We start from the raw sequence: 22,851 nt of genomic DNA on the forward strand, positions 1-22,851 counted from the left end.
GAGTGTTAAAAACAATAATAAAACATAAAATAATATTTGCTGTTAAACTATCAATTTTTTACAATAAAAAAAAAAATTTTTTTATTATTACCTAAGCCTAAGAACGTATTAGTTTTCTGAGTGTCCAAAAAAAATTTTTTTTATACAAATTTAATTTTTTTTTTCCATAGTAAATACCATATAAATAAATATATATGTATAAATTCTAGCAAAGAAAAAATATTTTTTTTATATACAGTAGTATAAAATTTTAATAAACGCCTATTCTAAAAAAAGTTTTTTAATGATGACGAAATAAGAAGACTACTGGAAATTTATAATTGTAAAATAAAGTACAATGAACCATAATAGCAAACAAATCTAAACAAACCGAAACTGCACGTGGCTTATTGTACAAATTTGATTGGGTAAAAAAAATTTTTTTAATTCTAATGACACAGAGCTTTTCTTTATCAGGAGATTACTCACAAATATTTTGGCGTAAATTTATGTATTCCATAAAAGGTTAAACAGCTTTTAGAGTAATACAAGTAATGATGGATTACGGAACGATTCATTTCTCATATATTACGATTTTTTTATAAAAAGGACCTCTGAAATCTCTCTACAAAAAAAAAAGTTTTAATTTGTTAAACATTTCCTCAAATTTAACCATGAATAATAATCCTTCACAAAATGATCATAACGATCAAATTTTTACTGAATCCAATAATTTACAACCAACCGCTGATATTATTCAACCGGAACAAGGATATTTTCCAAATATCGTTGCTTCCAATTCTGGCTTTTCCATGAACGATGATAATATTTGTCCGACATCTCAAACAAATAATAATTATTCTGTTCATCAACACGCATTTAATGAAAACATTACAATTTCGCGATCCTACCCTCCAATTGATTTACAACAATCAACTGCTAATGCTATTCAACCGGATGTTATCAATGTTGACTTTTCCCTGATGAACGATAATAGTATCTCCCCAACGCCTCACACAAATAACAAACACTTCAATCAACAACATACGTCTAATGTGCAATCTTATCCTCCTCCGATCACCTCTTCGTATGCGCAGCAATATGGTCACCCGTCATCGTCGCAACCTATTGAAAATACTTCTACATTTAATACGACAACTATTAACCCTTCTCAACCTGAAATCTTTAGTTTTGATATTCCTGGGTTTAAAATAATCATTGTGCCTACCTTTCCTCAACAAGATAATACTTATTCGAACTATTCTTCTTTGGGTATTACGGATAATCAATTTACTCAATTTCGACAATAAAATTATAATTGCGTAACGTATATAACTTAAACGTGAAATCTATTTCTTAAATTCTCATAATTGCTTAACTTTATTTTATATTTTATAAATTTATTTATATATTTATATAATATATCTTTTTTATATTGATGTACCGTACGTTCATGTTTTAAATATTATTTAAATAAAGTATTATTTATCCTACAAACGAGATTAATCATTTAATAATAACTTCAGCCCCTTACCATTCGAGTATTACTAAACAAAAACTTCATTGTTCTAATTAGTGTTAACGGTTTAACGGAAGTTGTGGAAGATATTGAGGAATTAATTGAAACAGATATCATTAATTAATTCTTCTTTATATATATGAATGATAAATTATCTTCCACAACATTATAATATTTTTATGAGACAATAATTGAGGACTATACAAGTTCAAAATGCTCCTGCCCAATCTGCTCATGCAAGATATAGAAATATCGGCTATCCATCCAATAAGTGAATTGTCAATAGGAATTAATGCTACTAATACTGGTTTCAATATTGGATTTCTCATAACAATATCGGTCATCGACTGAACAATAACGTAAGATATAAGTAAGGCTCAATAAAGATCCTCCGTATAAATTCTTCAATTCTAATAATTCAATTTTTTTAGAAAGCGAAAGAGAATTTTACACATTACACATGAGTATGTACTCTATAAATTAATAAAATAATTAAAAAAGTTCAATCAGAGCTATATCTCAATAATTTTTGTGTTTCAAAATATATCATATACATATATTATTTTTCGTTTTTTTATTTATTTATTTATTTATTTCATAACAATAATTTTTTGACCTAGAGTATATATTTTATGGATGGGGTATGAGAATTATAACCAAATAAATGATTGAAAAAAAATAGCCGAATTTAAAATCTGGAGTACTAGCATAAGTTGGCAAATTCCAAATTTCGCATTATTTTTTTTTTCCACGTTAAATTACAAGCGCATCATTTTATACCTTTTTTATAATTTATTCCATTCGGACAAATTAATCTGGGGCCAAATAGACAATCCTTTCATTAATGAAAAAGATAAAAAAAGAATAAATAATAAAACTAAATTCGTGACCCGACTGACCCGTGCAAAAAATTCATATATGATTTCGGTGCAAATTTACGTAATTTTTTTAATATTTTAATATTAATTAGTTTGATAATCTAACCATTTTGCCAAAGACGAATTTTTTAGTTTTTTCATATACAAAGTCAAAAACGGCATTCAAAACCCCCTTCCAGCCTTTAAGTAAACTTGCAGAGCAACTAAAAATACGCTTACTGAAAAACTTTGATGCTTTTTTTTGTTAAAAGTAATAAACTTATTTTTACAATTTTTGAAAATTGCTGTGCCACCAATCGAAAAAAAGTATATTTGCATAAAAAACACGTCTCAGATTCTTTGACTACAATGTATTTATTTTTATAATTCTGATGCTTTTCAATATAATAAAGAGATGTTACTAATTTTAGAGGACGTCTAAACAGGTGCAAATCACGTGACTTCAAAAAAATTTTTCTAAATAAAACTCTTCGCCATATATACACAACCTTTTAAACATAAATACTATGTGTATTTTGGCCTGCTCTGCAAGTTTACATAGAGCCCAAAATGAGATTTTGAATGCCATTTTCGATTTATTTGACTTTTCGTTTTTTGTCTATCCATTTTTGGATATAATCGGCAAAAATCTTTTGCTCAAATGTAAAAGTCAAAAATAGTATTCAAAATCTACTTTTTTTCCTTAAGTAAACTTGTAGAGCAGGCTAAGATATACTTATTTTATGATTTTCAAGTTTATATTAACCTTAATTTATAAAAAAAAAATAGTCTAGTATATCGAATTACGTGATTTGCCGCTTTAGACCAAGGACTGCCGTGATTATTAAGGATGAATTCTGCGTGTGATAAAAGTCAATTCTGTGAAATTCTGTGATTTGGCCAGAATTATGCAAAGTCTGCCAACATTACGATTCGCAAATTCTGGCCAAACTTAGTGTTAGCCAGAATTACGATCCTAAATCAGGCCACATTTTTATAAGTGAAACACAGAAAATCATGCTTTAGACGATCCCTAATTTAGTATTTATTCATTAAATGATCAAATGACGTGACCACGTTTTTCGGATTTTCGGATTTTCGAATTTTCGCTAAATGCCGATAGATTTACACGCCAATGACAAATATATGGTTAAATTATTTTGTGTGAAAATTTTTTTTTTTTTAGTAAGGATTAAGGAACAACTCTAATTCAGTGTTCAACAAAGAAAATTAGAATGTAACTTGTAGATCATTGTTTTTTTATTATAAAAGAAACTCGAAATTTATCAGTTTCTGTCACAAAATTACTTTAATTTGCAGTTATACACATACAAATATTTAACTATGGATGACAGCAATCCTTCACATAATAATTATACTGAATCCAATAATTTACAATCAACAGCTGCAATTATTCAACCAAATATCGTTGCTTCTAATTCTGACTTTTCCAATAACATGTTTCCAACAACATCTCAAACAAATAATAATTACTCCGTTCATCAATCTACATTTAACGAAAACATCCCAATTTCGCGATCCTATCCTCCAATTGATTTACAACAATCAACTGCTGATGTTATTCAACCGGAGCATGACAATGTTATCAATGTTGACTTTTCCATGATGAACGATAATAGTATCTCCCCAACATCTCACAAAAATAACAATCATTTCAATCAACAACACACGTCTAATGTGCAATCCTATTCTCCTTCGATCACCTCTTCGTATGCGCAGCAATATGGTCACCCGTCATCGTCGCAACCTATTGGAAATACTTTCCCTCCATTTAATATGACAACTATTAACACTCAACCTGAAATCTTTAGTTTTGATATTCCCGGATTTAAAATAATCATTGTGCCTAGCTTCTCTCAACGAGATAATACTTTTTCGAATTATTCTTCCTCGGATATCACGGATAATCAATTTACTCAATTTACCCAATAAATTTATACATAGTATGTTAACTTAGGTGTGAATCTAAATTTTTTTTTTATTGTTTTATTTTTATATTTTATATTTTTATCTCTTTATATTGATGTACCACATGTTCATGTTTTAAATATTATTTAAATAAAATATTATTTATCCCACAAACTTCAGTTCCCTGTACCCGAATATTAAACAAAAATCTCATTATTATAATTAATTAATTAGTATTATTAAATTAATATTTTAATTCCATATGAACTTCTTTTATTGTCCGAAGTGGAGCGGAAGACACTATATTTCTAAATCGTAACATTATCAAGGGTATACATATAAACTGTACTGTACGATCAGCTAAACTAATAATCATTGTACGATTTTTTTTTTTCGTACAGTACAGTTCTTTTCACGTGATTTTGTCACGCGTATATCTATTTATCTTTTTTTCATCCACTTTTCGACTTTTCGTGTACTATTTTTGTTTTTCTTTTGTTCTCTTATTTTTTGAAATCATCTTTTTTTTAAGACTTGGAATGATTTTCTTAGAAAAGTCTAGCACACAGTTCAAGGTAATTTTTATTGTTTTTTTATTATTTTACTGTTTTATTTATTTATTTATTTATTTATTGTTTTTTACTTTTGCTAACTGTTTTTTAGACAATTTCAACATAGTTGCTTCTTGCTGAAATATTTTAGCTACTAAGGAACTGAAGTATGTTATTTTTCTTATTATTTTATTGTTTTCTGTTACTTCTTTTGATTTTGAAACTTATTAATCATTTCTTCTTTTTCATGGGCGGTGGTTAATTTTTTTTATTTCTAATATTTTTTTTTTGTTACTGTCACTTCCTTATATTTCTTTTTTTGTTTCTGACACCTTTTTTTATTTTTTTTCGCTCTTGATGCTTTCTTTCTTTTGTTTTCTGTCCTTGACGCTTCCTTTAATTTTTTTTCATTCCTGATACTTCTCTTTTATTATTTTCCATATCTGATACTTCTAGTACGTCTATTTGTTTTTCGTTTCTGACATCTCCCTTTTGCTGTTTTATTTTTTTTCATTCCTGGGACTTCACTTTCGTATTTTTAATTCCTAACAATTGTTTCTACTCATGATATTTTCCTTTCATTGCTTTTCTGTCCCTTTTCATCTTCATCCCATCTCTATTTTTTACTCTTTTTAATTTAAGAGGCAGTTTTGAAAATAAAAAAATATTAAATTAATCGTATTTTATAAAAATATTAAATAAATACCCTTTAAAACTCATTAGAAATAAAAAATCTGGCAAATTGTAAAAAGGATTTTAAGTAAATCAGTAATATTAATTAAATTTCAATCGTAATAATGATTAATAAAAAATTATTTTAATTTATTTTATTTATTTTAACAAGAAAAGTGCAGTTACAAGTGAAAAAATGTATAGGTTAAAAAGTTATTATTTGAACTCAGTTAATCAGTATGTCAAAATTTATTTACATACCTATTATAAATATAATTACAAGTATAGTAATAAACTGTACTGTACGAATTTTTTTAATTTATCATACAGTACACTATAGCGCTTTATATGCTTTATGAGTATATAGTAAATTAGTACTGTACGGTAATACAAATTAGTACGGACGTTCAAAAAAAAAATTTTAATTTTTCCGTACTCAGACGGACCTTTAAAAATAAATTTTGATTTTTTCGTACTAATATTTTACATTGTAACATCATGTGATCAAATTTTTGAGATGAATATGTTGTATGCTTGTACAATTTTTTTTGTAATTTAATTTGCTAATAATGCGCCACATAATATCAAAAATTATATTTTGTAAATGCTAAATATGGTTGTCTAATTAATAAAATATGATAAAGAATTGAAAAATTAATTATAAATAAACCAATAAAATTTAGTTATTATTTTAATGGTCAGTTTTATTATTATGGAGCTGAATATATTAAAGGAATGAAAATTTATTAGCTTATCTTCAAAGAATTTTTTTAATTTTATAATTTAACATTTAATTTTATAAGATATTTTGTTAAAAACAATATGTCAAAGTTGCACAAAAATACAAAAATGCAAAGTCGTACGATTGTACGAAAACTTAAATTAGTACGAAAATTTTAAAACTTTCGTACGTACTAGTACAAAAAAATTGATTAGCTGTAAATGTACGTACGAACAAAAAAAACACACGTACGTACCAAGTTGCGTTAGCGTACTGTCATATTTTACTCAATACCTGCGCTTTATATAGTACTGTATTGTACTGTACGATAAATTCGAAAAAATTCGTACAGTACAGTTTAGCCAATCGTACAGTACAGTTTATCTCTATACCTGCCAAAATCGGTTTATCCCGAATCGTTATATCGAGTTATGATTGTATCTTTTTCATGACAACACTTCGGAGTTTAGACTTTACGGTTTCCGTTTCCGATTTATATGGATGATGTAATTCTATGTTATTTGAGAATTCTGTAACACACCTTTAAAAAATTATTCCCTTAGACTATTTAAAGTAATGAGGTGGAACTAAAGTTTTTTTTAGAGGTACATGCCAAAACTAATATTCCGTCTGTAACACCTTTAAAAATTCGGTCAGTTTTTTTTTTTGATTAACATGCCAAAACTAATATTCTGTAGCACCTTAAAAATTCGGTCAGTTTTTTTTTTTTGATTAACACGCCAAAACTAATATTCTGTAGCACCTTAAAAATTCGGTCAGTTTTTTTTTTGATTAACATGCCAAAACTAATTTTCTGTAAGGAGTAATATGCACGCACGTCTTTTTCTGAGTAACTTGCAATTCAATCATTCTTATATTATAACGGTTTTTTTATAAAAAGGACTTCTGAAATCTCTCCACAAAAAAAAAGTTTTAATTTGTAAAAATTTCTTCAAATTTAATCATGAATAATAATCCTTCCCAAAATGATCAAAATGATCAAATTTTTACTGAATCCAATAATTTACAACCAACCGCTCCTGATGTTATTCAACTGGAACAAGGTTATCTTCCAAATATCGCTGCCAATTCTGACTTTCCCATGAACGATAATATTTTTCCGACATCTCAAACAAATAATAATCACTTCGTTCATCAACTCACATCTAATGAAAACATCCCCTCAACTTCTATCAGTTCGCCGTATGTTCAGCAGTATGGTCATCCGCAACCTATTGAAAATACTTCTTCTTCATTTGGTTCATTTAACATGACTACTATTAACCCTTCTCAGTCTGAAATCTTCAGTTTTGACATTCCTGGCTATAAAATCATCATTATACCTACCTTCCCTCAACAAGATAATACTTATTCGAACTATTCTTCTTTGGGTACTACGGATAATCAATTTACTCAATTTCGACAATAAAAATTATAATTTGCGTAACGTATATAACTTAAACGTGAATCTATTTCTTAAATTCTTATCATTGTTTAACTTTTTTTTTTATATTTTATAAATTTTATTTATATATTTACTTTTTATATTGATGTACCGCACGTAATTTTTTAAATATTACTTAAATAAAGTATTATTTATCCTACAAACGAGATTAATCTATTATTAAATAGCCCCTTAGCATTCGAGTATTAAACAAAGACTTCATTGTTCTAATTAGTGTTAACGGTTGTGGAAGATATCGAGGAATTAATTGAAACAGATATCATTAAATTAATTCTTCTTATATAACTTTTTTTTTTTAGTAATAGTAAAATACCTAGAAAGATCTTTTTTATATAACCAATATGGATAGAACAATGCTAATTTATCTTCCACAACATTATATTTGTATGAGACAATATTTGAGGACTATACGAGTTCAAAATGCTCCTAGCCGTACTGTTCATGCAGGATATAGAAATATCAGCTATCCCATCTAATAAGTGAATTGTCAATAGGAATTAATGTTACTAATACTGATTTCAATATTGGATGTCTCTTAAAAATATCGGTCACTAAAAGCCCGCATACTCCTAATCGACTTAACAATAACGTAAGTTATAAGTAAGGCTCAATAAAGATCCTCGTATGAATTCTTTAATTCTAATAATTCTAATTCTTAAAATTTTTAGAGAACAAAAGAGAATTTTACACGCACATTACACATGAGTATGTACTCTATAAATTAATAAATAATTTAAAAAAGTTCAAATCAGAGCTCTATCTTAATAATTTTTATTTTCATTTTTTTATTTATTTATTTAATTATTTTTTTGGCCTAGACTAAACTCTAGAGTATATATTTTATGGATAGGGTATGAGAATCATAACCAAATAAATGATTGAAAAAAATAGCCGAATTTAAAATCCGAATTTGGCCAGAGTACTAGCAAAAGTTGGCCAATTCCAAATTTCGCATTATTTTTTTTTTCACATTAAATTACAGGTGCATTATTTTATACCTTTCTTATTATTTTTGCCATTCAAACAAATTAATCTGGGGTCAAATAGACAATCCTTTCATTAATATAAAAAAAAATAATATAATATTTGCTGGTTAAACTATTAATTCGTGGCCCGACTGACCCATGCAAAAAAATTCGGTGCAAATTTATATCGATCATTAGTAATTTTTTTCTGATACCAGTTTTTTACATAATTGTGAGCCAGGTTGGTGGCACAGCAATTTTCAAAAATTGTAAAAATAAGTTTATTACTTTTAACAAAAAAACATCAAAGTTCTTTGGTAAGCATATTTTTAGTTGCTCTGCAAGTTTACTTAAAGGCTGAAAGGGGCTTTAAAAAATTCGTTATTACGCCACAGTTGATCAGCTGCGCCACCAACTTAGTACTTTTATTTAACGTTTACCCCGTATTCCCATTTTCTGCAGATCATTCATTATAAAATACTTAAACATTGCTACATTTTTTTTCGTCTCATAAAAATATCAGCTAGAAGTCTTAAATTTTCTGTATATATACTTTTGGATATCCGCTACTTTATTCTTTAAAATTAATTAAAAAAATTTTTTATGCTTTAATAACGTCTAAAACAGCAAAAATTTTTCCATTCTAAAATAACTTCGCAAAAAATAGTACTTACTGGATTGGAATGGCTGTGTTTACTTTGACTGGACGGTCCAGTGGAGACAACGTCACCCCTAAATTACGTAAATTACGTATTCTGAATATATATAGTTTTTATTTTTATTTTTAAATTATTAAGTAAAAACGGGGTCTATCGTTCATATACGGATTAGCAATTAAAGATTTTATTAAAATAAAAAAATTTTTTTTTTTATTACCAAAGAACGTATTTATTTATTGTTTTTATAATACTTTTTCCGCATAGTCCAAGTTTATCATGTCATATAAAGTAAAAAATTCTATATTATAATTATTAATTCGTATTACAATTAATTTAAAACAAAAAATTTTTCTCAGTGTAAAAAAAAATTTTTTTATTAAATTTAATTTTCCATTTAATAAACGATATACAGTAATTCGTATTAAAAAAATTTTTATATATTAAATTCCTAAAAAAGAAAAAAATATTCATTTCTGAGTGGCTGAGTATGTACGATAGTAGCTTTCTCTATTAGGTAATTCATATGAAACGATATCAATGTTTTTGTCTAAGGAGAAGTTTTTTGAACTGGTAATGTTTAAGGAGAAATTTGAATGCAGATAATTTATATTCTTAGTTTAAAATTATTTTTATGTAAAGTGAAAATTTTTTTTTTTAGTAAGGCCTTATAAAGAAACAACTCTAACTCAGAGTTCAACAAAGAAGAATGCTTTCTTGCAGATCATCAATTTTTTTTTTTATTATAAAAGAAACTCGAAATTTATCAGTTTCCGTCAAAAAATTACCTTAATTTGTTTAAATTACAAATATTTCACTATGGATGACAGCAATCCTTCACATAATAATTATACTGAATCCAATAATTTACAATCAATTGCTGATGTTATTCTACCGGAACAGGAATATCCTCTAAATATCGCTGCTGCTAATTCTGACTTTTCCATGAACGATAATAACACGTTTCCAACATCTCAAACAAATAATAATTACTCCACATTTAATGAAAACATCACAATTTTGCGATCCTACCATCCAATTGATTTACAACAATCAACTGCTGATGTTATTCAACCGGAGCATGACAATGTTATCAATGTTGACTTTTCCATGATGAACGATAATAGTATCTCCCCAACATCTCACACAAATAACAATAATTTCAATCAACAACACACGTCTAATGTGCAATCCTATTCTCCTTCGACCACCTCTTCATATGCGCAGCAATATGGTCACCCGTCATCGTCGCAACCTATTGGAAATACTTTCCCTCCATTTAATACGACAACTATTAACACTCAACCTGAAATCTTTAGTTTTGATATTCCCGGATTTAAAATAATCATTGTGCCTAGCTTCTCTCAACGAGATAATACTTTTTCGAATTATTCTTCCTCGGATATTACGGATAATCAATTTACTCAATTTACCCAATAAATTTATACATAGTATGTTAACTTAGGCGTGAATCTAAATTTTTTTTTTATTGTTTTATTTTTATATTTTATATTTTTATTTATATTTTTATCTCTTTATATTGATGTACCGTATGTTCATGTTTTAAATATTACTTAAATAAAATATTATTTATCCCGCAAACTTCAGTTCCCTGTACCCGAATATTAAACAAAAATCTCATTATTATAACAATCGGCATCATGTGACGAAAATTTACACGTTCTCACGTAAACTTCAATTCCATTTTATTTAGGTAATTAAAACAGATAGTATTATTTAATTAATATTTTAATTCCATATGAACTTTTTTTTATTGTCCGAAGTGGAGCGGAAGACACTACATTTCTAAATCGTAACGTTATCAATTACCATTGCGCTCATCTTCAAAACTCATCAAAATGAATAGTAGAATGATAATGAAATTATCTTTCCTGGCCATACCACTCATGCAAGATACTTGAAAAATATTTCGCTTATTAATATTTCTTTTAGTAATAAATCTTATATAATTTAAATCACTAAAAAAATTTATTCTTTTCACGAATTTTGTTCTTGCATTTAGCGCATTTAGCATAAGTTTTATTATTAATGGAAGATGTTTAAAACTTGTGAGGTCTTATACGTAACACCTAGCATGTTTATTATATTATTTATATAATAAGATCGTTAGAAAATGAGTTGTTTTTTGCAGGGTATTATACATAGGGAGTACTGTGGGTCTGTGACCCGCAAAATACGGTATCGGCGGTTGAATTACCGATCTCTCATCTATAACTATTAATCATAAGGCTTTTCGCATAAATTCCTCAATTCTAATTTTTAAAGAACCAAAGAGAATTTACACATTACACACACACATGTACTATAAATTAATATTGAATCATTTGTAATTATTTAAAAAAGTTCGATTATTTGATTAAATTTATGTGATTTAGAAAATGTCAAAAAATCACCACGCGGTAATCATTAGCAAATACTAGCAGGCAGAGTTTCATGACATTCCTAATTCTGCTCAAAATTCCACCCTATATCCGGTAAGGTGACAATCACCAGCGGTGATATTTAGCCAATACTCAAAAAATATAAATATTTAATATTTTTATTTTTGTAAAGCAATAATTATTTTCTTAGGGTTATGCTTGAATATTTGCATTATTTTATTTTCTTTTTCACGGACGGTAATTCCCAAAGTCACGTGAAATTCATATTATTTATGTTGACTTTGAAAAATTTTTTCATTTAACTAAGATTTATTATAAAAAAAAAAAATTTTTTTTTATATCGATGAACCTTAAATTTCTAGAAAAGAAAAACAAAAATTTTTTTTCTTTTTATTTTTTATATTGAACAAAAAATTAACGGATTTTAAAGAAAGAAATTTTATTCGCTACCTTTTGAAAAAAAATTCTCTAACACAGCGCCGAGAACTTTTCATATTCATATGTAGGGTTTGATTTTTATATTTATTATAAACATTAATAATAGGACGATTATTCAATCTGTAAAATCTGTAAACAAAAGTTATGCGATCCATGTGTATCACATTATTGCCGATCATTTCTCATAAAAAAAATATTTAATTTTTTTTACCATAGTAAATACCATATATGATGAAATAAGACTATATGCCAATGACACAGAGCTTTTCTTCATCAGGAAATTATTTTAAAAAAAAAAAAGGATTGCGCAAATTGTATTTAATGGAAATGTTCCATAAAAGGTTAAACAACGTGTACATCTTTTTCTAAAACAGAACTATACTATTTTGAGTATTAATACCAAGGATTCATTTCTCTTATATTACGATTTTTTTATAAAAAGGACCTCTGAAATCTCCACAAAAAAAAAAAGTTTTAATTTGTAAAAATTTCTTCAAATTTAACCATGAATAATAAACCTTCACAAAATGATCAAAATGATCACATTTTTACTAAACCCAATAATTTACAACCAACCGCTCCTGATGTTATTCAACTGGAACAAGGTTATCTTACAAATATCGCTGCCAATTCTGACTTTCCCATGAATGATGATAATATTTTCCCGACATCTCAAACAAATAATAATTACTTCGTTCATCAACTCACATCTAATGAAAACATCACCTCAACTTCTATCAGTTCGCCGTATGTTCAGCAGTATGATCATCCGCAACCTATTGAAAATACTTCTTCTTCATTTGGTTCATTTAACATGACTACTATTAACCCTTCTCAGTCTGAAATCTTCAGTTTTGACATTCCTGGCTATAAAATCATCATTATACCTACCTTCCCTCAACAAGATAATACTTATTCGAACTATTCTTCTTTAGGTACTACGGATAATCAATTTACTCAATTTCGACAATAAAAATTTTAATTGCGTATCGTATATAACTTAAACGTGAAATCTTTTCTTAAATTCTTATCATTGCTTAACTTTATTTTTATATTTTATAAATTTTATTTATATATTTATTTAATGTATCTTATATATTGATGTACCGTACGTTCATGTTTTAAATATTATTTTTAAAAATAAAGTATTATTTATCCTACAAACGAGATTAATCTAATATTAAATTCAGCCCCTTAGCATTCAAAGACTTCATTGTTCTAATTAGTGTTAACGGTTGTGGAAGATATCGAGGAATTAATTGAAACAGATATCTTTAAATTAATTCTTTTTTATCTTTTTTATATAACCAATATAAATAGTAGAATGATAAATTATCTTCCACAGCATTATATTTGTATGAGACAATATTTGAGGACTATACCAGTTCAAAATGCTCTACTGTTCATGCAGGATATAGAAATATCGGCTATCCCATCCAATAAGTGAATTGCCAATAGGAATTAATGTTACTAATACTGATTTCAATATTGGATGTCTCTTAAAAATATCGGTCACTAAAAGCCCCCATACTTCTAATCGACTGAACAATAACGTAAGATTATTTTTACTTAATAAAATTTATATTACATAAAAAAATGTTCTTAAATGTATTATTTATATTAAATTTTTTTGAGTACAAAATCTAATATAATTAATTTCAGGTTTGTTTGTCTATTATATCATTTACAGCCATATATTTAAATTTCTCTTTAAAAATTCCCAACTCATTACTTAGACTTTCTATTGCCATTTCCGTAGTACAAAATGATAAAAATAGGTCCAATGATGGTCTTCCTTTCATCTCGATGAATCTTTGTTATATTCGAATGTGATTCAAATATTGAATCAAGGTTACATGTAGGGATGGCACGTTTTTTTTTGTTTTAAAACATTGATCGACATATTAATGCGTAATTATTTTTTAATGACCTTTTTTGTATTTTTAAGCAACCTTTTTTAAAATTATTCTCGTGAAAAACCATCATCGGAAGACGTCCGTAAGCACTTTGAAAAGTTACGAATAACACCTCGTCAAAAAGTGTGTAATTATTGTGGAAATAACATTAGTTATTGATTTAATTGATCGATTAGAAGATTTAAAATTAATATATTATATAATTTTTTTTTTTTCGAGTTAGCGCACATTTTATTTAAACGAATCACTAGTATCACTAAGCTATATTCCCAACAAGGTCGGTCCGGCTATACTCTAAATATATTATATAATAAAGTGCTTAAATTTTTATTGTAAATATGTATTACGTCGTAAAGGCTAGTAAAGTGCTTAATGTTTTAAAACACGTTTAAAACATGTTTTAAAACGCCATAACTGTTTTAAAACATGTTTTTTGCCATCCCTAGTTACATGAAGGAAGAGTCATGAACTTTAATTGAAAGAAATTAATATTTAATTAGTATAAATACGAATTTATTTGCTGATTAACATAGTCTAGACCGTTCCATCATCAAAGATATACAAGATAATAAAGAATAAACTTACTTCCTCCATATAATTTTTAAAAAATTGGACCTGCTTCAAATCCACCTGATTTTGTTACCCTTTAAATGACGATGATCATAAAGTAAGTGATACAGTAGCGTTACTTCAAAGAAAGAAAAATTATACTTCTATAATTTCATGAGCTCAGAAAAAACAAAATTCCATTGATCTCTTGTAAGAATAATTTCATATGTACAAAATCAAATTCATTATCAGGAAAAGGTAATTAAATATATTTCCTTCGATAAAATTTAGCTTACTTGGTCTATTGAAAAAAGAAAAATTAAAATTAAAATTTCCTCACTTTCACAAAATTTTCCCACTTCACAATTTCCCCACTTCACATGAAATAAAATTATTATTTTTATTTCGTATTTACCTCCTGTGGATATATTGGCTTCATATCAAGTCCGATAAATTGAGAACTTGTATATGTATTTGATAATTCTAATAACCAAGTGCCAGGACCACATCTTTTAAAAAAAGAAGTAACGAATAAAATTAATAAATTATACATGCTTGTAGATTCATAGAATTCATCCATATTTGAAGATTGAATTAAACTTACCCAACATCCAAAACTTTACATCCTCTTATTAAATTATTTTCGATAATCAGGAAAGAAAAATTATTTTATGTGTTTTTAAAAAAAATGATGTATATGTAACCTATCAATATTATTTCCTGATTTTTTTTGTGTGCGCAGTATTATATTTAGAATTAGTGTATAAATTTTTAGTAGTTTAAAATTGTATGACGTTATAAATGTAACGTCCGAGATGACGAATGAATTTGAAGATCAAAGAGAAGAAAAATTGAAATTTCTAGAAGTATGAAAAATGATATGTTTCAGAGTAAGCGGTTCGATTGAGCACGAAATTATGAAAAGAAGAAAATTTTAGGATTTTGACTTGAAAATGCAAAACAAGGTAAAATGTTTTTTAGAGAAAATATTTTTAAACAATTATAAAAAGGGGTAAATTTTGTAACTCATTTAAAGTAGGGTAATGTTAAATCAATATATTATAAAGTATTATTTTGGTGGCAATGTGAACGTGACTTATCACGGGCTTAGGTCTTAAATCGTATACATCAATCAATAAAGTTAATTTACGTAAGACCTTAGTCATGTTAGTAATCATTTCTAGGTTTCTATATAAAATATTATTATTATTATTATTATTATTATAATTGTATGCAATCCACTTTTTATTTTTTTATCTTAGCTATTTAAAGTAATAATGAAGCCGAAATGTTTTTTTTTAGAGTAACATGCAAAATTCAAAATTCTGTACATTCTTTTTTTTTTTGAAACAACTTAGTGATTCAATCATTCTTATATTATAACGGTTTTTTATAAAAAGGACTTCTGAAATCTCTCCATAAAAAAAAGTTTCAATTTGTAGGATATTTTCCAAATATCGTTGCTTCCAATTCTGGCTTTTCCATGAGCGATGATACATCTCAAACAAATAATTCTGTTCATCAACACACATTTAATGAAAACATTACAATTTCGCGATCCTACCCTCCAACTGATTTACAACAATCAACTGCTGATGTTATTCAACCGGAGCGTGACAATGTTATCAATGTTGACTTTCACATGATGAACGATAATAGTATCTCCCCAACATCTCACACAAATAACAAACACTTCAATCAACAACACACGTCTAATGTGCAATCCTATTCTCCTCCGATCACCTCTTTGTATGCGCAGCAATATGGTCACCCGTCATCGTCGCAACCTACCCTATAAAAAATTTTTATCCGAATATTTCCATTATTTCTCCGTGTCTTCCGTAAAAATTCCGTGAAAATGATACATTCACGGATATCCGTGTTAGCGAGATGAAAATTTCCATGATTTAAGGCTATAAATTCTATGAAAATGATACATTCACGGAAAAAACATGGAAAGATAAAACACGGATCAGATTTTTTACAGGGCTAGTATTGGAAATACTTTCTCTCCATTTAATACGACAACTATTAACCCTTCTCAACCTGAAATCTTTAATTTTGATATTCCCGGATTTAAAATAATCATTGTACCTACCTTCCCTCAACGAGGTAATACTTATTCGAATTATTCTTCCTCAGATATCACGGATAATCAATTTACTCAATTCACTCAATTTCGACAATAAAATTATAATTGAGTAACGGATGTAACTTAGGCGTGAATCTAAATTTTTTTTATTGCTTTATCTTATATTTTATATTTTTATTTATATTTTTATATAATATATCTCTTTAAATATTATTTAAATAAAATATTATTTATCCTACAAACGAGAAATAACTTCAGTTCCCTGTACCCGAGTATTAAACAAAAATCTCATTATTATAATAATTAATTAAAACAGATATTATAAAATTAATATTTTGATTCCATATGAACTTCTTTTTATTGTCCAAAGTGGAACGGAAGGCATTATATTTCTAAATCGTAACATTATCAATTACCATTGCTCTCAAGACTCATCAAAATAATTAGTAGAATAATAAATTATCTTCCTCAGGCCATACTGCTCATGCAAGATACTTGAAAAATATTTCGCTTATTAATATTTCTTTTAGCAATAAATCTTACATAATTTAAACCGCTAAAAAAATTTGTTATTTTCACGAATTTTGTTCTTGCATTTAGCGCATTTAGCATAAGTTAAATTAATTACCATTAACTCTTCTCCGGTCAATTATAATAAGCGGAGTGAATCAGATTTGAATAGTCAAATAGTTATTGGTGAGAAATAGAGATACCGTATTTTGCGAGCCACCCTCTATTGCGCGAGTTTTATTATTAATGGAAGATGTTTAAAACTTGTGAGGTCTTATACTTATAAGTTTATTATATTATTTATATAATAAGATCATTAGAAATTAGAAAATGAGTTGTTTTTTGCAGGTATTATACATAGGGGGGTACCGTGACTCTCAAAATACAGTGCAAAATACGGTATCGTATCGGTCGAATACCGATATCTCTTATCTATAACTATTAATAATAAGGCTTTTCGCATAAATTCCTCAATTCTAATTTTAAAGAACCAAAGATAATTTTGCACATTACACACACACATGTACTATAAATATATTGAATTATTTATAATTATTTAAAAAAGTTCGATTATTTGATTAAATTTATGTGATTTAGAAATGTCAAAAAATCACCACGCGGTAATCATCACCGGACCAGCATTAGCAAATACTAGCAGGCAGAGTTTCATGATATGTCCTAATTCTACTCAAAATTCCGGTAAGGTGGCAATCACCAGCGGTGATATTTAGCCAATACTCAAAAAATATAAAATTTTATTTATTTATTTTTTGTAAAGCAATAATTATATTCCTAGGGATTATGCTTGGATATTTGCATTATTTTATTTTCTTTTTTCACGGACGGTAATACCAAAAGTCACATGAAACGCAAATTATTTATTAAATGAAAAAATTTGTCTTCAATTTTCAAAGATTTATTAAAAAAAAAAAATTTTTTTAATAGTTTTTAGTAAAAATTCATTGGTATCATTTTTGGAATAATATTAAAAATTTTTTTTTATATCGATGAACCTTAAATTTCTAAGAAAGAAAACCAATTTTTTTTTTTATATTGAACAAAGAAAAACTCTGAGTTGTAAAAAAAAAATATTATTTTTTTAACGGATTTTTTAAAGAAAGAAATTTTATTCGCTACCATTGAAAAAAAATTTCTCTGTGTAACATAACGCCGAGAATTTTTCATATTCATATGTAGGGTTTGATTTTTATATTTGTTATAATATAATGTAAACATATTATAGAATGTTTATTCAATCTGTAAAATCTGTAAACAAAAGTTATGCGATCATGTGTACTATCAGAGAACCAAAGCCCTAGCTCCTTCTTTACCATAAGTGGGTTTAACTCTTTATATCGATTAAATAAAGCTTCTCCTAAGTCAAAATAGAATCTGATAGCGTTCTGGGGTACATTCTTATCTTTTGTTTCATTTGTTCCAAACTTCCAATCATTAAATAAAAATGGTCGTCAGTTGTATTATACGAGGCATGAGCGCTGGAAAATAAATGACACTCCAGGAATTGCTTTATTGCAAATTTACAGCCACTAAAAGAAATTTGTTTGAATAATTGTGCCTACTGCGAAATAATGAATACTGCAGATAAGTACCTTCCAGAATATTTAAAAATCAAGTTGAATATCAAAAAAGATTAACATATTATTTTTGTCGCATAGATATACTTTATTAGAAATACACAAAATACATAAAAGAGCTGGGTTACACCTATTTTATATAGTGTTTATAAATAATTACCATTGAAGATTATTAATTATCATCATCACCCTCGTACATATCTTCATCCTCATAGTAGAGAAAGAATCCATCAAATCTATAAATATTTCCAGATAAAGTTACTTGGAAATCTCCGTGATTTGAATGCAATAGAGTACTTCCCCCTCGGGTATTGCGTCTACTTGAAAAAATAATCCAATCTCTTCTTCCTTGCCTTGGTATTCTTAATGTTCTGTGCCCTCGTGTAATAATCCTATGGATTTCGTTAAAATAATTTCGTATCAACTGCCCCCAATCTTCGCCTTCATTACTCTCATCATCAACAACACTGTCCTCATCATCGCTATCACTATCCTCACCATCGCTACCACTATCCTCACCATCTCTACCACCATCCTCACCATCGCTACCACCATCCTCACCATCGCTACCACTATCCTCACCATCGGTAGTAGAATAGGCAAGAGCGTCGATCCCTCTTATCGCCTGTTGTTTTTGGTTATCGAGGGATACTATATGTTCACCATTAAGGTATATCTCGTAACTTGAGACCCACGAAATTGGAAAGGACTGTCTATCGAACCTTGAAGGCCTTACATTTGTGTTATCGGTGGTGTCTCTTACAATAATTCCTTGCGGAATACGGATTCTATTATCCTGATCATTTACGAAATAAATGACTGCAACTTGATTATTCTCCCTTTGAACTCTCATGTTGACGTTGTCTCTAATTTTGATAACGTTGATGAGATCATTCTTGTAAGAGAATGAACCGTGAAAATTGAGCGACATTTTAAACAGTGATAGATAACTAAAAAAAAGATAAGTCGCCAAGACATTTATATATGAAACTTCGCGTGTTACATCACTGTCGTCATGTGTCATTGTGTCATGTGAAACCACCTGATCCCAAAAATTCTGCGTAAATCATGTGATCATCACAAAAGAGTTACGTAATTTACATAAAAAAATTCGGATATTCATGAAAAATATTTATATATATGAAACTGTTTAAATAAATACATGGAAATATTAATATTCATCTGTATCTTTAAAAAAAGAAAAAAAAAATAAGTGAAATTTTTTAACTAATATTATAATAAATAATATATTGACAATATTATAAATAAATAATAGTTCTATAATAATATTAAATACAATATATATATGATATTAATAATGAAATAAAAAAAGGTCAAGTGAACAGCAAAAATTTAAATCTATATTTAAAAGTGCCTTTTATAAAATCTTATCAACAATAATCATATAGAAGGTATTAATATTGCAAATCAACTACACAATCATTATTCAATATAACTAACTGTTTTCAAATTTAAATGCTATTATTTTTTGGCTACTAGATACACTTATCATAAATTTAATTCATTAATATCTCTTAAAAGACTATTGCTATTCGTACAACATCTGTGCAAACAAAAGTCACATGATTATAATTTATCACGTGACTTAACGTAAACTTTATTTTCGATTTTAACCCAAAGTACACAAATCTAACAATCCTAAATAAAAATGACTAATGAACCCAAAATAATGAACCCAAATGAGCAATATTAACCATATTATTAACAACCCAAATAAACCTAAGCCCAAGCAATAAATCCAACATCTAAACGAACCTATTATAAAAGCAAATAAATGAAATAATCTAAAACCTAAACGGACCTAACGAACCCTAAAGTATCCTATTGAATAAACAAAAAAATCCAACCAGATCTAATGGACCATAAAGTAATCTAATGAATAAACAAAAAAATAAACAAAGAAACCCAAAAAATCCAACCGGACCTAATGAACCATAAAGTAACCTAATGAATAAACAAAAAAACAAAAGAGGCCTAACAAACTATAATGAATAAACGAAAAACCCAAGCAAACATAACAATACTGAAAGAAACTTAACAAAAGCATACCATCCAACCTATCAAATAAAGAAACCTAAAGAAACCTAATGAACTAACCCTAAAAATAAACCCTAAAAGTACCTAGCAATAAATTCTAAAGTATTTAAGCCTGACAAGTTTTAGCATAATAATGGCCATACTGTTTGCACTTTTCACATTTACGTCCTTTGATGTTGCCATTATCATCAGCATTTTCTTTGTTATCTGTTGTGGTATGTGCATTATTCCTTAATATTTGTTTACCTTTAGACGTTGATTATTCAACACTAGATTTCAACCTTTTTAGTGAGCGCCCTTTATGCTTGGTGATATTAGAATTGTTAATACTAATAATATCAATAATATGATCATTAGTTGTATTTTGGCTTTCATCAATTTTTTTCTGTACATCATAAAGAAATTTTTTGTATATATCAGATATTAGCTCTCAATACATATCAGCTTTAACTGAATAACTGAATCAATGACTTTTTTCAATAATCCAAACAATTCTACATATATTAGCTTATTTGGTTTTATTGTTATTGAATAAGGATTGCATATAGTAGATCAAATGGAAAATAGGTGTTTAAATGTACTGTTAGGATTAGGTATATTTTCTTTCAAATTAGAACATAATGTAAAAGCTAATATTTGTTGTTAAAAATTTCTTGTTTATTATTAGGTTCAAGATACTAGTGAGGTGAAATAAAAGTTATATGTATAAAAGGTAGCTGTTTGTGAATAAGTCACAATACGAAAAAAAATGGCAATATATTAAGCCTTTATTAATTTAGAAGTATGCTCTGAATCTGGTCAATCCAGATATCTGGTCATCCATCCGAAATTTGACCAGATTCAGATTGATCCAGATGATTCATCAGATTGACCAGATGGATCATCAGATATCCGGTCAATACTTGCTCACCAATTTGACCAGATGGTTGACCAGATATCTGAATAATCCGGTCAATCTAGTGAATCCAATGAATCTGAATTCAATTTTTTCTACTTAATACTTTTTATTAATATTAATTGACAATTAGAAATTTTACATAGTATTTATTTTTACGTTATTACACATGATGTTTAACAAATTATTTGACACAATATTTATAAAAAGTTTAAGATTTGGATCGAACCGGTTTGAAGACCCCTAAAGAAAAAAAAAGAAGAGAACATTAAAGACTATCCAAAGACTAAAAAAACAAAATTACCCCTCCCTGACTTATCTTTATATCCCAACCGAAATCCAGGTCTAGGAAGGCGTTCCCCTAAAAAAAGAAACAAAAGAAATGTTAATTACGTTCCTAAAGACAAGAAAAAACCAAAAATACTCTTCTCCCAACTTACCTTTATAACCCATGCCGAAATCCGGGTCCAAGAAGGTGTCTCCCTAAAAAAAAAAGCAAAAGGAACGTTAATTACGTTCCTAAAAACAAAAAAACAAAAATACCTTTCCCTCAACTTACCTTTATAACCCATGCCAAAATCCAGGTCCAAGAGGCGTTCTCCTAAAGAAAAGAAGCAAAAGGAACGTTAGTTACGTTCCTAAAGACAAAAAAAAAAAATGTCCTCCTCCCAACTTATCTTTATAATCCAAACCGAAATCCAAGTCCAAGAAGGTGTCTTCCTAAAAAAAGAAGCAAAAAGAACGTCAATTATGTTCCTAAAGACAAAAAAAAAAATACACTTCCTCATCTTACCTTTATAACCCTAAGCCGAAATCCAGGTCCAAGAATATGTCCCCCTAAAGAAAAGAAGCAAAAAAGAACGTTAGTTACGTTCTTAAAGACAAAAATAAAAAAAATACACTTCCCCATCTTACCTTTATAACCCAAGTCTGAGATCCAAGTCCAGGAAGGCAAGCATAGCGGACATCCTTATATCACCTTGCCGATCATTTGCCGATCATATATTTGTATTTTATTAAAAAAACTAATTTTTGAAAGTAATATGCCGAAATAAATAACTAGACAAAATGAAAAGCGTCAT

The 22,851-nt window shown here is 27.7% G+C and overlaps 7 protein-coding genes across 7 annotated transcripts; 6 read left to right on the plus strand and 1 right to left on the minus strand.

The window, feature by feature from the left end:
* Positions 1-653: 653 nt before the first annotated feature.
* On the plus strand, positions 654-1,289 carry OCT59_013388 (uncharacterized protein; the record flags this gene model as incomplete). Its single annotated transcript, XM_025329677.2, has 1 exon — positions 654-1,289. One exon carries the CDS (start codon positions 654-656, stop codon positions 1,287-1,289), a length of 636 nt encoding a protein of 211 aa, XP_025182743.1.
* Positions 1,290-3,699: 2,410 nt separating this feature from the next.
* Positions 3,700-4,308, plus strand: OCT59_013389 (uncharacterized protein; the record flags this gene model as incomplete). Its single annotated transcript, XM_025329678.1, has 1 exon — positions 3,700-4,308. One exon carries the CDS (start codon positions 3,700-3,702, stop codon positions 4,306-4,308), a length of 609 nt encoding a protein of 202 aa, XP_025182744.1.
* Positions 4,309-7,192: 2,884 nt separating this feature from the next.
* OCT59_013390 (uncharacterized protein) lies at positions 7,193-7,657 on the plus strand (the record flags this gene model as incomplete). Its single annotated transcript, XM_025325135.1, has 1 exon — positions 7,193-7,657. The coding sequence occupies one exon, from the start codon at positions 7,193-7,195 to the stop codon at positions 7,655-7,657; it is 465 nt and encodes a 154-aa protein (XP_025182745.1).
* A 2,476-nt stretch (positions 7,658-10,133) lies between these two features.
* OCT59_013391 (uncharacterized protein) lies at positions 10,134-10,754 on the plus strand (the record flags this gene model as incomplete). The annotated part of the gene is made up of 1 exon (XM_025329679.2): positions 10,134-10,754. The coding sequence occupies one exon, from the start codon at positions 10,134-10,136 to the stop codon at positions 10,752-10,754; it is 621 nt and encodes a 206-aa protein (XP_025182746.2).
* A 1,905-nt stretch (positions 10,755-12,659) lies between these two features.
* Positions 12,660-13,127, plus strand: OCT59_013392 (uncharacterized protein; the record flags this gene model as incomplete). Its single annotated transcript, XM_025329680.2, has 1 exon — positions 12,660-13,127. One exon carries the CDS (start codon positions 12,660-12,662, stop codon positions 13,125-13,127), a length of 468 nt encoding a protein of 155 aa, XP_025182747.1.
* A 2,975-nt stretch (positions 13,128-16,102) lies between these two features.
* Positions 16,103-16,417, plus strand: OCT59_013393 (uncharacterized protein; the record flags this gene model as incomplete). Its single annotated transcript, XM_066140770.1, has 1 exon — positions 16,103-16,417. One exon carries the CDS (start codon positions 16,103-16,105, stop codon positions 16,415-16,417), a length of 315 nt encoding a protein of 104 aa, XP_066001618.1.
* A 2,571-nt stretch (positions 16,418-18,988) lies between these two features.
* Positions 18,989-19,669, minus strand: OCT59_013394 (uncharacterized protein; the record flags this gene model as incomplete). Its single annotated transcript, XM_025315475.2, has 1 exon — positions 18,989-19,669. The coding sequence occupies one exon, from the start codon at positions 19,667-19,669 to the stop codon at positions 18,989-18,991; it is 681 nt and encodes a 226-aa protein (XP_025182749.2).
* Between the last annotated feature and the right edge of the window lie 3,182 nt (positions 19,670-22,851).

The sequence above is a fragment of the Rhizophagus irregularis genome, chromosome 20 (genome assembly GCF_026210795.1).
Source record: "Rhizophagus irregularis chromosome 20, complete sequence".
NCBI classification, from domain to species: domain Eukaryota; kingdom Fungi; phylum Glomeromycota; class Glomeromycetes; order Glomerales; family Glomeraceae; genus Rhizophagus; species Rhizophagus irregularis.